The following is a 15864-nucleotide window of genomic DNA, read 5'->3' as shown; positions in this document are numbered from 1 at the left end:
TATCAATAAAGTTTGTCCCAAGGACAATTATCTCACTCCGTATATCAACCAAATTGTTGACGACTGTGCCGAAAATGAAATTTTTTCCTTTATGGATGGATTTTATAGCTACAATCAGATAAACATACACCCTACTGATCAATATAAAACTACATTTATATGCCAACGGGGAAATTTTTCTTATCGCAAACTCCCATTTGGCCTAAAAAATGTTGGCACAACTTTTCAATGAGAAATGTCTTATGCATTCCATGATATCAAGCATATTATTTAACCTTATTTAGATGACCTCCTGGCTCATTCCATGAAACAGAAGGATCACCTAATGCACTTAAAAGAGATTTTCATTAGGTGTAGGCATTACAATATTCGCTTTAATCCGCACAAATGTGTTTTTTGTGTGCAATCTAGTTGCCTTCTAGGTTTCATCATTTCAAGGGAAGGCATTCTTGTCAATCCTCTCAAGGTAGAGGCAATTTTGAGTTTTCCTTCTCCTTCTAACCTGACTCAACTCCAAAGTTTGCAAGGGAAAGAAAACATTTTGCGTAGATTCATCCACAATTATGCTGAAATAACACAAGGTTTTACTCGACTATTGAAAAAGGGTATTCCATTTTTCTGGGATGAGCTTGTTGTTAAAGATTTTGATACATTAAAGCATGCACTAACTAATGTGCCTTTACTACATCCACTTGATTATCATTGAGACTACATTTTATACTTAGATGCATCTGATTCCACCATAGGCATGGTGTTAGTCCAAGAGGATGATTCTAACAGCAAACATGTGATTTACTATTTGAGTAGGAGTCTCACTAAAACCAAGATTAAATACACACATGTGTAGAAGCTAGCCTTGGCAGCTGTGCAAGTTGTTCAGTGATTCAGTCACTGTACTTCTCCGAAAAACGAATGTCATTTCAAATTGCAACCCTATGATGTATATTCTCACGAAGAAACTACTAGGGGGCAAACACTTGAAGTGGATAGTCATTTTACAAGAGTTTGATTTGGAATTGGAAAAATCCAAATCAAATAAATCCTTGGTTTTCACCAAACTATTGTGTGACTTCCCCCATACTGATATAGAAACTATAGTAGAAGATTCTTTTGCTGACAAATCTCTCTTTCTTATTAGTGTGTCTGATCCATGGTATGGAGACAAAATTATATATCTACAAACACAAACTTTTAGGCCCAAGTTATCCAAAACTGATCGTCAGAAAATATGATACCAATCCCAACAATACAACATTATTGGTGACACTCTTTATCATTGTGGTGTCAATTTTGTATTCTGACATTGTTTAACTCTTGAAGAAGCAAGAAAAAAATTTGAATGACTGCCACTCTAGAACATGTGGCGATCACATGTCTAGTTATTCCACCACCCAAAAGATATTACATGCTATCTATTTTTGGCTTCTAATGTTTAAAGGCTACATCACTATAGTCTAAAAATGGCATAATTTCCAAATTTACGATCGAAAAATTCTAGCACTTCCCGCTCCTCTTCACCCAATCGTATTTGTCGGTCCTTTTTCTAAATGGGGCATCGACTTCGTCACTTGTAACCTTCACTCAGCTGGGGAGCATGGATATATCATCCTTGTAGTCGATTACTTTACAAAATGGGCTGAGGCGATGCCTACATATAGAGATGACGATGAAACTGCAGCTATTTTCATTTTCAATTATGTTATTTCTCAGTTCAACGTCCCACAAGCTATTGTTATAGACCATGGTAGTCATTTTCGAAACTTTATGATGGTCAAACTGTCTGTGCAACTTGGCCTTCGCTATGATAGCTCTACTCTCTATTATCCACAAGGTAATGGTCAGGTCGAAGCTATCAATAAAGTTTTAACCAATATGATTAAACGGATAGTTAGTATCCATAAAGGAAACTGGCACTCTATACTCTTTTTAGCATTGTGGGCTTGCTGCACTACTGTAAAACGTCGACCGATTTTACCCCTTTTCAACTCATTTATGCTTTGGAACTTGTATTGTCTATTGAATGTGAAATTCCATCTCTTAAATTAGCTATTGAATTATTACCTGCTACCTTTGCAGACTAAGAACCCTTTGTACACTTATCCCATCTAGATGAAAATCACCATAATGTCGTACTGGCTAGCAAAGCTCACCAGAAAAGTGTCAAATCCCAATACAATTAGAACGTTAATCCTCCTACATATTTAGAAGGTGACCTAGTCTTGGTATATGATCAATCTCATGACAAGATATATGCAGCGAAATTTGAGCCCATGTGGCATGACCCTTACATCATAAAACACATATTAGCTAAATGTGCCTATGAACTAATTGATTATGATGTTGTTCCTTCGGCAAAGCCTAGAAATGGTCTTTACCTAAAGAAATATTTTGTATAAATGTTTGGTGAAGATTTGTACATTATTTATCAATTTTTTATGTGTGGTATATTAGTGCTTTTTACTACTTCTTCTGCTTATCTCGTTTTTACACTTGATTTGTAGATGTCAATGTTTTCTCCAACTTACATTGGATTTGCTGATGGTGCTAGTCGTAGTACTCATAATTTATCTTTTGCAACTTGGATTATCTATTCACCCAGTAATGAACTAGTCTTTATTCATGGGATATTTCTGGGTCAAACAACGAACAATATAGCAGAATATAGCACAATCATTGAGCTATTAGTTGATGCCATCACATTTGGTATCCGGTGTTTGATCATTAGGTTATATTTGCAGCTCGTAGTATTGAATTTAAATGGTGTCTATTCAGTTAGGAGTCCAACCATGTTAAGGATGTTTTTATGAATCCATCTCTTGGAAAGATGATTTGATTATATCGAATATCATCACATTCCGAGATATTTAAAAACATTGGCAGATGCATTGGCGAATAATGTGTTAAATAGACATTTGCAACATTTGTAAATTGAAAGCAATATTCATTCATTCATTAATCAAGATAAACATAGATAAAAGTAGAAGATTTTTCATCAAAATAAAATTTGGGTGTGTCTACAAAATAAATCATCCGAGGACATAAGGCCCTGTGGCCTTTTATTTTCTGAATAGTACTAACACCAAAAGGTAAAAAATGGTCTTAGAAACTAGAACAACTAGGCATGGTGATGCTCCTGATAACACATGATAGCACGAGAAATGCAACACAACATACCTCTGAGCGGCCTAGGAACCCCAACTACGTGCCTCTGATAGGAACGTGGAATGTCATCAACTCAAATCTTTGGGATGTTGGCAGCCAACCTCTCAAGGTTGTGCTCCAACTTTGTCAGGACGCCATCTGCCTCTCTGTTTGCTGTTGCGAAAACCATAGGATGATTGTCTCATCTATCGTACCATCTCATCACCGCCAATCAGGTTGGACCTACATCTGCACATACATTTCAAGCAATTAGCCTCTGAAGACAAAAAACATTTAAAAATAAAAGAAACTTTGAAAATATGTCAAAAATGAGAAAATCTTACCTAGATCATCCCACTGAGCCCTGGTGGGAAGCGCAATATTAGGGTCACCTCTCTAATCTATCCTCGCATATGGAAAATCCTCAATCGAAACAATCTGCTTGCTTAGCCCGTCAAAAAACTCTATCGTATACCTCACTAAAGGACCATCACCACCATGGAGTGTCATTAGTGCAACCCACCTCATCAGGCATGGATCCCTCGAACCCCCCTCGTCTGCCCGAATTTGTTGTGGTCGAAGAATAGGAACCCTATCTAGGGAAAAACAAACTAGAATGGCACCATAACTAAAAATTTTCAGTTTACCATTCTTGCACCTAGTCACTTGGCCCTTCGTATTTACCACTAATACCTCACACTAGTTATATACCATGGACTCCTAGCATCCCACGATTGTCTGCATCTATGCCCGGGTGGCTAGATGGAGGGCAACACTGCCACACAGTTTGCAAACAGTGAAAGAAATGGTCCTCAAGGGTAAAATTTCGATGGACTGAATGTCAATCTGTCCATCTTTAGGTGGTGCATACCCGCAAAAGCATCGTAAGTATCCATTAGTAGTGTCTCCCCATGCTCTTGATCCAAAAACTGAAAGATTAGCTCCCTAATGCGATAACCCAGTTAAGAAATATATGTCATCGGCATCAATGGTGAGGTGATAATCAATGATCACGAAAAACTGCTCCTCGACATTCTAGGTCGTCACCAACCATGTGACTATATCTACCTGGGCTTTCATCCGAGGGATTAGCCAATATTTTAGGAGGCTGCAATTCCTGAGAGCCTACAAAGTGGCCAGATCCGCCAAAGCAGCCACATCATTGGCTTCGTGCTCACTCTCCCTCCATTCCATTTTTGAGCAAGAAAAATGACCTAAAATGACTATTTTAAAGCATTTAGAATCTTTCTTGAAATTCATTTCATGTTTTTGGACCCTAAAGTTTTTTTTTAAAATAGCCCACGATGACTGCGCAACCTCCCTTTTATGGACAGGGTGTAACTGCGCAAAAATTTCCAGCAAAATTCCGCACAGGCCGAGAATTTCAGTATCGAAAATTTTATCAGCCTGCGTGTGCCCAAATTACTAAAAACTACGTAGGGCCAAGGGCGCATTTTTGAACAAATATTTGTCCCAGAAAACCAAATGCAAGCTTAAATGAAAAAGTAAATGGATAGAAAGCTAAGTTATGGAAAGATATTCTACCTAGAGGAAACGACGCGTGATTTCATCCACTAGTTGGCTCGGAATCAATCCTAGAATTTTTACAGTAAAAGCCACTCTCTTTGATCCGAACTAGTGAAAATGAATATGGTAAAAAAAAATTACTTTTTCCCTGTTTTATAAGTTTTTAAGCTTAAAAGTATTATTTTTTATATTTTGAATATTTTTAAGAGGGAAAACATTTGTTTGAGTAGTTATGACAGGTTATTGGGTTTGAGTGTGTAGGATCGTTTACAGAGTCAAGATGAATCATTTTTGACATTTCAACAAAATTTTATTGCTTTTTATGCTCTTTAAAAAATTACAAAAAGTGAAAAATCATGAAGTCTTGTTTTAAGCCCATTTCATACTTTTTCAAAAATGAAAATATTACCGAGTACTTGTTTGTTTGAACTTGTAAAAGTAAATGAACAACCGTCCAATCAGTATAATTTTACCCCTTTTACGGACTTAGTCAGGATTGCTTACAAAAAAGGTATACGTTGATCGAACATGGTCAATAGAGTTCTCTCTTGTATCATTTTATCCTTTTTTGGACCAGAGAGTCTAAACTAATGAAAAAGAATTTGATGGAGTCTACTTATGTTTTTATTTTAACTCTCTAAAAATGAAAAACGCCGAGCTTTACTTTCTCCGGGCTCGTTAAAATTTTATGGTTAAAGATCTGAATGAGTTTTCTTTTGTGTCTTTTTCAAACTCTTAAAAGAAAACGACATTGAGTTACCCATTTACTGGACTCGTTAAAATTAAACAGTATAGGTCTCGTTAACCATGATGAGACCAAACCATTCCTTCTTAGGGTTTGTTAAAAATACTTTGATGGAATCATTTGAAGGATGAGCTTACAATCCAAGCATATGTTATCCTCTTCAATATTGTAAAAGATAAAGAGGTACTTGCCAGTAATGGTGGGGGGAAAGTGGGAAGGTGTCCATTTTACATCACTAGTTAAAAGGTAGCATGTGTCTCTTGAACACAACACTCTGTCACATTCATGTCTAGGTTGGGAAATCCATTTTCCTTATAGTTAATCAAACCTGATTGAAAGTCTTCATGTTTTTTGGTATTATTGTTGAGTCAAATGTTTCCAAATCATTATAGTGTCGTTATGTGTTCAAAAGAAGTTCAACCTTGGGTCAAATCCTTTTGCAAAATCTTTGCCTTAATTCGTGTCGTCCATCTTTGAGTTAGTCCTTGAATTATTTTCAAAACTTGATATCATGTTTCATGTCATAGGCTTTCCTATGACGAATCACTTCCTATCGAGCTTAGCTCATCATCTAGGAATTCGATTTATAAATCTTCAGTGCCTTGAAGGCTGCATAACTTAATGGCAGTTTTTTCACTTTCGACGATAGGTTATCATCATTGGCATTCGATTGAATGATTCTATGACTGTTCAACTTCAGATCACATATTTGCACTTCATAGGAGGACCCCGATGCAGTAGAAAAATTTACATGGAAAATGATTTGTCATGGCATCAAGATCACTTGTGTACAAATTCTCAACTCAAACCGAAGATCCTATATGAATTACAAACTTCTCCTATTGGATGACATTCAAGGTTCTTAAAGATATACCCTAAGATCAAGAATTATTTTTTTGGGAAAGGTATTAAAGAAAATGCACAAAAAATTATGGTGGAATGTGTGGTATGTCAACAAATTAATGGAGGGACTATCAAGACTCTAGGGATCCTTCATCCATTATCCATACCAAGCTATTTTTGGGAAGAAGTTTCAATGGATTTTGTTATAGGTTTACCCAAATTTGAAGGAAAGAGTGTCATTATGGTAGTGGTAGACCAATTGACAAAGTATTCCAACTTTTTCTCTCTTTCTGTTCCTTATAAAGAAATTATTGTGGAAAAAACATTCATGTAAGAAACTCAAAAGCTACATGGAATACCAAAGATTATTGTAATTGATAGAGATCCAATTTTTGCTAGAATTCTTTTAACTAAATTGATTTCTTGTTTGGGCACTAGATTGGCTTAGAACTCATCTTACCATCCTCAATTTGATGGACAAATTGATATTGTGAATAAATATTTAGAAGGATATCTATGTTTCTTTGCATATGATAAATAGACACGATTGTCCAGTGGTTTCCCTTGGCATAATGTGTTAATTTTCTAGGACTACATTGTTCTTTGCTTTAGATAATTTCATTTTTAAACATTCTTCGATTACATATTTCATTCACCCCATTACATCATAAAATCAATATAAATTATGTAGAAAGAACAATAATATCAGTAGTGCAATGGAACAAAAAAGATCAATAGAAGAAAAACTTTCACAAAATAGGGACACCATGATGTAGGTTAGTGATTAGGGCAAAACCCCACAAGGGGTAAAACCCATCCAATTTCTTCTTCTATTAGGTACTCATCAATTTTTCAGTTGAGATACAAAGTACAATGAGAATTAGATACATCCACCATGTTAGTCCTCATAAGGCCAACTCAAGTCAGTTGACAACTTCATTTCTAAACTAAAATGAACACTTCCAAGAGATTTGTTATCATTTCATATGCTGCCACCAATCATTATAAGAATAAATTGACACCAAAGTCCATTGTTGTGTCAATATTGCTACAACAAGATCATTGTTAAGATCATAGTATCACTATCATTACTGTCTCATTTTTCTTTAGGACATTGAATCTAGGGTTACAATCATGAAAGGTGAAAGGTTACTTTGAGATATAAGGCTATAGTCATATCTCCATCCTATTATTATAATAAAGATTAATATTTAGGTCACAGTCCAATGTATAAAATGGAACTCACAATTATACATATAACTAGTGTGATGGCACTAGTGTCAATGCTACATGATAAAATACATACATGGTGCGATGCCACTAGTGCTAATTCTATAGAATACCACACATACATGGTGTGATGTCACTAGTATAGGTGTTATACAATTCCTTATAGTGTATTAATACATATAAATGCAAATTCATATCTTATTGTAATGCGGATCCTAGAAATTATACCATACGTACACAAGGATGCCATAATGTAGACCATACCATAATAAAGAGAGAGTTCAAATCGTTGTTACGGGTTTTCGAACTACCTGTTATCATTGATCCCCTAGTTATTTGCCCCAAGAGTTAGCTCAATCGGTCAAATAAAGTGCCTCACCAATGGGAGGTCACAGGGTCGAATCCCGAAAGCTCTTGGGGTTAGGTTAGTAAATAGGCTGAGGGGTGTTGATGCCCTTCGGGTGGCATCCACTCAGTGTTTAAAACCCTGTACGTAGCGGCTACCCACTGACCCGGGTATCCGTGAACCAGTAAGTGAAAAAAAAAAAAAAAGAGAGTTCAAATCATTGTCATATCCATAATATAACGATGTTCACACCTTGAATCCAATATAACAATGTCTGGAACAATGACTCAAATATAATAATGCTCAGAACATAAGTGACTCCAAATACAAAGATGTCAAACAATGTCCAAAACAATGAATCCAATATAACGATGCTCAGAACATAAGATATGCAAAATATAGAGGTGTTAAATGATGTCTAGAATAGTGAACCTAATATAACAATGCCCATAAAATTATATTTTATTCCTCGTGTAATGTGATGCTCAATCAAAACAATGTGATACCTAGTGTATTGTGATGCTCATTCAAAACAATGTGATGCCTAGTGTAATGTGATGCTCAGTCAAAACAATGTGAGGCCTAATGTAATGTGATGCTCAATCAAAATAATCTGATGCCTATATCATAACAATGATTTTGATGCTCATACAAACAATGAAATGTCTAGAAGAACCACGTGATACTACATACAAGCCAGAGGAACTATGTGATAGTGCATATAAGCCAAGGATTCTTAAGAAACCTCAATGATGCAGACCTCAGAGATATATGTTGCAAACCTTTCTCATTCAATTATGTTTCAATGTGATTTTGTATTTATTTATTTATATTAACTAATGGAGTGTCTTGTAATCCATACTTTTGTAAGGCCGACCATTTAACTTGGAGGGTAAAATCCAAAATTTAAATTTCCCTTTTAAATATGTTTTCCCAATTTGCCTCAATAATTTATAGTGTTTTATTTTATCTAATAGAGTTCAACTTAGGGATTCTTTTGGGGTTCAGTGTTTCCTATGGTGAAATTTGTCCCATAGCAGCCCAATTTTCAACATAATGGTGGTACAACACATCCTCCCATAATTCATAAAAAATGTCACCATTTAGGGAACTTTATGGATATCATCATCTATCCATCACATCACCCTGTAAAGGGACTACAAAGGCTCAAGTAGTAGAGGAACACATAAAACACCAAGAAGACATTCTCAAACTATTGAAGGACAACTTGGTTATGGCACAATATACGATGAAACAACAAGAAAATCAACATCACAGTGAAATGGAATTTGATGTGTTGGATTAGTATTTGTGAGACTACAACCATATAAACATATGTCCCTCAAGTAATAAAAGAAGGACAATAAATTAGCTCAAAGGTATTATGGCCCCAATAAGGTGTTGCAAAGGATTGCAAGTATGGCTTACAAATTGGAGCTTCCTCCATCTTCAAGTTTACATCGAGTCTTCCATATTTATTATTTACATAAGGTAATTGGTGATAAGTTCCTAGCTCAAACTATTCTACTAGATATTAATGAAGAAGAAAAAATACTAGACCTAGGAAAATTTTGAAAACAAGGACTAATCAATTGACTGAGTACCTCATGAAATGGAAGAACCTACTAGTGGAAGAAGTGACATGGGAAGATGATTTTTTCATCCAAAATCACCCATAGACAATAACTGTTGAGGACAACACTTCTTTAAAGGGGAGGGTATGTTAAGCCCTATATAAACGCCTTATTAACCAAAAAACCCCTTCTTAAGCCATAGATATTTGGTGACTACATTTTTATTGTTGTATTGTTATGTAGGTTGAATTCCTCATGCTACCATTTTATTATAACTGTACCCTTTGTCTCCACACACACACAAATATATATATATATATACACACTAGAAAGACTTAGTCTTAGGATCTTTAAATATTGTATTGTTCATTGTATTTACTATAAAAGGAAGTTTACCCTTGAAAAGGGACTCTCATTATTGGTTTCTTATCATTTTTAAGGCATAAGGATCATAACATTTATTAGTTGAACTGGGTTTACTATGTTTACCTAGGTTTACTAGGTTGATCTAGTTTTATTAGGTTTACTAAATTTACTATGTTGAGTAGGTTCACTAACCTAAGTTTACTAGGTTTACTAAGATAACCTATGGTTTACTAAGCTAGCCTATGTTTACTACATTTACTAGATCCACTATAGTCAACCATTCTCAACCACAATTAACTATGTTGTACTAGGTTGATTACATTACATGGGTTTATTAGGTTAACCTAAGTTTCTTAATTTTAGTGGGTTTACTAGGTTTACTATGTCAACCATAGTCAACTATGGTCACCATGGTTGACTATGGTAAACCTATATTAACCATTGTCAACATGGGTAACCATGGTTAACCATGATGAGCTATAGTGAGTCATAAGCTATTATAATCAAGTATAGTTAGATATGGACAACCATGGTCATATGATACTCAACTACATGTTGACCATACTATGGCTCCTTAATCATAATTTGAACATATTTAGCCATACTCAACCATGGCCTTCTAATCCTCACCAAATGCTTGAGTTGTCCACTAGCACAACAACATTAATAAAGTTGTTGAAATATTCTTATCGTCCTCATTTTTAGTAATCCATATACTTATTAATAGCATTAAAAGGTGGAAAATAAGGACTCTCATTATATTTCAACCACTTTATTAATGTGATTGTAGAAGTTTAATATTAAAAAGAATCCTCCTAAACTTTTATTATTAAAAAAAAGGAAAATGAAACATTAATCATCAATACACCATATTTGAAAAAAAATTGAAGAAAGAAACGTATTAAAACTAAAGATTACCCCTAGTGTTCCTAATATTTCTCACAGGCATGGGTTCTACCAAAGAATTCAAACCCGCATCAATATGATATATGTGCTATCATAACTCAGTTGTCAAACGAGTAGTGAGGACAACTATCTTTAACTCTAGAATGTGAGCTAATTCATCATTATTATTCAAGAAAAATAAGGCTACCTCTAATGACCAAGTGGTGGTCCCTAAGGAAATGGTTTTCACTACTATCCAAGAAAAACAAGGCCACCTTGAATGACCAAGTGGCGATCCCTAAGGGGGCAGGTTTTCGCACCTACCAATTCCTATAAATCTTGGGTCATTAAGCTATTTCCTTAAATGAACGAAAAACTCTCAAAACAAAAATATATAATTATTTTGGTGTTAGAATATATTCTTCTATTTATTTTTGCTTAATTTTATTTGAAAATTTGGAAATATTTATCAAAATTATTTTAAACGTTTTTCAGCCTACTGAATATATCTATGAAGAAGGAAACATCACAATCTCACCTTGGATGTTAAAAACCCTAGTTAGATAACCCCAGCAAAAACACTGTTCAGCACGTTAAACACTTCACAAGTTTCATCCATGAATCTAAGCATTACTAAACTCTTCGTTAAACTTTAGGATTTGCTTTGCCATCACAACGCTTAATGAACTCGAAGTAAACCTTGAAACGGCTGCTTCAGGAGCGGCACAAAGTAATGAGAGGTCACGAGCTCGATTCCTTGATGGTTTTCTTACGCTGCCGTTTCATTTATTATTAACGTAGGTCTAGATAAGACGCTGAGTTAGGCTTGGACGCATTAGAAAGGAAGAATTAGTTTAGTTTAGTTTAACAATAGCTGCCCTTCGCCAGCAGCGGCAGCACCAATATCAGTTTCCCTAGTGAAATATTTTAGGTTTTAAGTTGTCTCCCGATATGCCATTAGTCTAAAAAGATGCTCCGCAAATTGAGGTGGCTCGTCGCCAGTCCAGGGGCTTGGGTTTACTGTTTAAAGCAACTTAAGGTCCCTCAAGCTGCTCGTACACAGATTTGATTTGGAAGACTGTGACAAAGAGAATAGCTGGAGAGATCACGCTTTAAAGAAGCCAACTGGACAGGTTATTTAATAAAACCAGTAGTGATTAAGGTGGAAAAAACCACATAAATTAAATTACAGTTCAGATAATTAAACTAATAAAGTTTATTATTAGTTTATATATTTTATATTTTTTCAAAGATATTCAGAATAACATTGTAATATGTGTGATTTGTTTAATATTCTGGAAAAGTATCCAATTGCTCATATTTTACCTCTATAAATTTTAACTCACCACCTTCCACCTTTATTTTTTAACCAATGCATTTGATGAGGCACTTCTCTCAAACAGCTCACTCATCATTCACTGAAGTTGGTAATAAGGTCACTTAGTTGGCATATCAAAAAAAACTTATCACAATAAGATAATTGATTGCATTACATTTTTGCATTGATATATGCATTTTACAATCTACTATTAAGGTGATGTGTCATTTGATTGTGCTCATGTGGAGTTAGACACATATATTTTAAGAAAAAACTTTAAATAAAAAAATAATATTATTTATATACAAATATCAATGATTATTGTTAATTTTAATTAAAAGTATTATATAACATCGGTAAATTCATTCTTATTGTGCTCACTTAGTTAGTGGTTAATATTGCAATTTAATATAAAATTGATGTGGTAATAATTGTTCTTTTTAAGTTTTGAATTTATAAATAAAATATTTTTAATATAATTTTATATCAAATTTACATAAACCATATTAGATGGTTCTAAACGTCCACCAAAAACTCATGATGTAATTAATCCAAAAGAATTTATCGAAATTAGAATTGATCACAAAAGTCTAAAATCAAGCATAATTAAGGTAATTAAAAATTTAAAAGAATTTTTTTATTTAATTTATAATATAGTTTGAAAATCCATATTAACTAATATATTTTTATGTAGATATATACACAGTGAATATATGTTAAAATGTTGAAAATAAAAATATCATTAAAAATAAAATTTAAATAATGAAAAATTACACATAATCTTAATGTTAAAACATAATTTATTTCAAATTTTATATTTAAAAAAAAATTACATATCAAAAATTTTAATCCTTATAACCCCTTCCTAAAGATATGATTAAAAAATTTAATAAAAATGTCTAAAAATGTGATAAATGTCATTAAAATAAATCTATAATGACATAACAACAAACATCCTCTAACAGGTTGTAATCTAACGTGGTCATTTAGTTAACTTATCAAAGATTTACAAAGCTCGGCAAACTTTGCACTAAATATAAAATACGTCGTTAGTCTCGATCAGTGGAAAAAATAAAGAATTTGATTGGTCAAAGTTTAACGTTACCTTACTTCATATCCACCGCTTCTGAAGCGTTATTGAAGCTGTGTCATATATATTTGAAAAGTGTAGAGGAAATATAAGGTTGCTTCGGGTTTACATGTTTTGGCCAAGTCTGTTTCGCCGGAAAGTCACACTGAAAGTATAGTGTCTCCATTCTCATTCACTGAAATAAATTATGAAACCAAAAGGCAAGGATGATGTCTGTGACATCATCTTTCACAAGCATTTTGTTCCTCGCAGAACAGCTCTGCTTCGAGCTTTTACTCAAGGTATAAAACTCCAACAGTCTACCATTTAAATTATTTTGGATTGAAAACTATATAAGTAAGTAATCATTTTTCTTGAACCTAACTGCAGAGTTACAACTTCTAGTGGAGAAATGCGACCCTACAAGTAAGTCCATTGAATTGCTGTGTTTGAATATCAAATATCCCTATGAAATTGAAGAGACCCTTTAATGGTTTTCAATGCAGATGGCCCATACTTGTGCCTCTACGCCTACTCCGAAGGAACATGGGACCTAAAGAAACCAGAAGATCAGCTTCCCTGTAATCCGGAGCCCTACATTGGTGTGAATAAGAAAATGCTGGAAATGAACCTAATGGAGTGGATTCGATTTGTAGCCAGGTGGTCAGATTCATGGCTGATGAGTGATGCGTTTTTTATGAAACCTCATCTCAATGCAAAGCAAAGGTTTGTTAACTAGTTTACTGTATAGGAAAGTCGAAAAGAAGTAGAAACGATAGGTTAGTGTATTACTATTTATTTTTATTTTTATTTTGGTAGGATTACATTTTTATCATGTTTAATATATTATCTTAATTAGGGTGAAAAATTGAAGTGCTGACTTCATATCAAGTAGTGTCTTAACATAGCACTTTATCATATGTCTATCCAACAACCAATAGACTACAAAAATTATTATAGTAATTGCCAATACATATAAAATTATCTATTTAGTGACTCTTTGACTTAGCTAGTGATAATGGTTATGAACTCTATAGATTTTGGGAATATCTTAGAATCAGAATGTTAAAAGAAAAGTCAATTACCATTCGCCTCTTTACATATTATCATATTTCAAAATATTTCCAAAATCTACTATAAACATGCCAAACCCTTCATATTTCAAAATATTCCCAAAATATACCATAAACATGACAAACCCTTTTGTTGCAGAATGCATCAAAAACATAAATTTGGTTCTTAGGAATGCAATATTTTATGACTATCCTGCCTATTATTCTGTTCTGTGTCTGGCATTTTTGCAGGGCTGTCCTGTTTCGGAAGATAAATAGCTTGGGGACTCTTGTGGAGGAGATCGAAAGACATTATGGCTTGCAAAAGATACCACAAGACGTGGAAAACGTGTACAATATGAGGAAAGTCAAGGCTGGTGTAGCCGGCAGTCACAAGCGCATGGAAATTGACGAAACTGCGACTTGTACTGGCGGAAGCCGAGATGCTGAGAATGAAAAACCTAATGAAAAATCCATTAGCCGTGTGGAAGATGATCAGATTGTGGGGGAAAAAGACGAAACTCACTGCGGAAAATGCGACAGATTATACAAGGAAGGCACGTTTTGGATACAGTGTGACAACTGCAACATATGGTATCACGGGCGTTGTGTGCGTGTGACACAGAAGCAAAGCGAGAACATTGACCTGTACACGTGCCCACATTGTCGTCTTCAAGAGAGGTTGCAAAAAAGAAGGCAATAACTACGTAGAGGTATCGGTGAAAATTGGACTGCCCTAGGCTTTTTCGACCTCTGAATTGAAGTCAAAAGAAGTTGGATTACAGACAATTGAGAGACTATTTGGAATTCCGTCACATTTTTTCCATTTAACACCAACGGCGTTCAAATATCTCGAGTCCTGTTCAAAGAAAGTTAAATACATTTAGTTGGATTAATTATTAGTTATGTCATTTATAAACTTAATATTCAAAATATAAAAGCTGAATATTATATTTTTATTGCAGACATAAAATAGATCATTTAATAAAAGTACCCTATAATAATATCACATAAAGAAATAATAATATCACACAAAGAATATATGCTTTGTAATTGGTGACAAATTAGCCCGCGAATTTTGTGTTGAGTTATCAGAATTAGGGCAACAAATTTATAGATATATTCAGTGATTATTCAGTAAATTATTAGGGACAATAGATTAGTCAAATAATAAATAATGAAATTAGAAATATGTGGGCTATATAATAATGTATTCATTGCTCCTATGAAGATATGAGATTCCAATGAGAGTTCAGCTCATGGATTGAAAATCAAACTTCTCTTATTTTTGTTCATTAGTTTTGTTTATATTTCATATGCATACTCTTGCTAGATTTAACATGGTATAAGAGCTAGGTTAAGAGAGATGATTTATATGTAAATTGTGTGTTGTTGGAAGGAGGTTTCAAAGGTTTGTGAAAGGCATTTGCAAGAGTTTTCATAGTTTTGTGAAGCATGTGCAGATTCAAGTTCTCGGTGGGAGTGCTCAGTAGTTAACAGCAATGGCCAACAATATGAATATTTCTTAGCCACAAATACCAATGTTTAAAGGTGAAAACTTTGGTTTTTGGAGCATTAAGATGAAAACATTGTTTCTCTCTCAAGATTTGTGGGATTTCGTAGAGAATGGATATACAGAACCAGATGCTCACATACTTGCCCGCTAGACTCAAGACCAAAGAAACCAGCGAATGGAAAATCGTAAGAAAGATTCAAAGGCTCTCTTCCTAATCTAGAAAGCAGTACATGATTCTATTTTTCCCAGAGT

At 34.2% G+C, this 15864-nt stretch overlaps 1 protein-coding gene across 1 annotated transcript; it reads left to right on the top strand.

Moving 5' to 3' along the window:
* The first annotated feature begins 1644 nt into the window (after window positions 1-1644).
* On the top strand, window positions 1645-14799 carry LOC149139202 (PHD finger protein ALFIN-LIKE 3-like). The gene is made up of 3 exons (XM_089450634.1): window positions 1645-1831; window positions 13551-13770; window positions 14349-14799. The coding sequence occupies exons 1-3, from the start codon at window positions 1645-1647 to the stop codon at window positions 14797-14799; spliced, it is 858 nt and encodes a 285-aa protein (XP_089306760.1).
* Window positions 14800-15864: the final 1065 nt, after the last annotated feature.

The sequence above is a fragment of the Pinus tabuliformis genome, chromosome X (assembly GCF_031772625.1).
Source record: "Pinus tabuliformis cultivar Carrire ecotype Pingquan chromosome X, CPIR1, whole genome shotgun sequence".
Lineage (NCBI taxonomy): Eukaryota > Viridiplantae > Streptophyta > Pinopsida > Pinales > Pinaceae > Pinus > Pinus tabuliformis.
The sequence above is the reverse complement of the archived record's forward strand: the minus strand, read 5'-3'. Positions and strand labels throughout refer to the sequence as shown.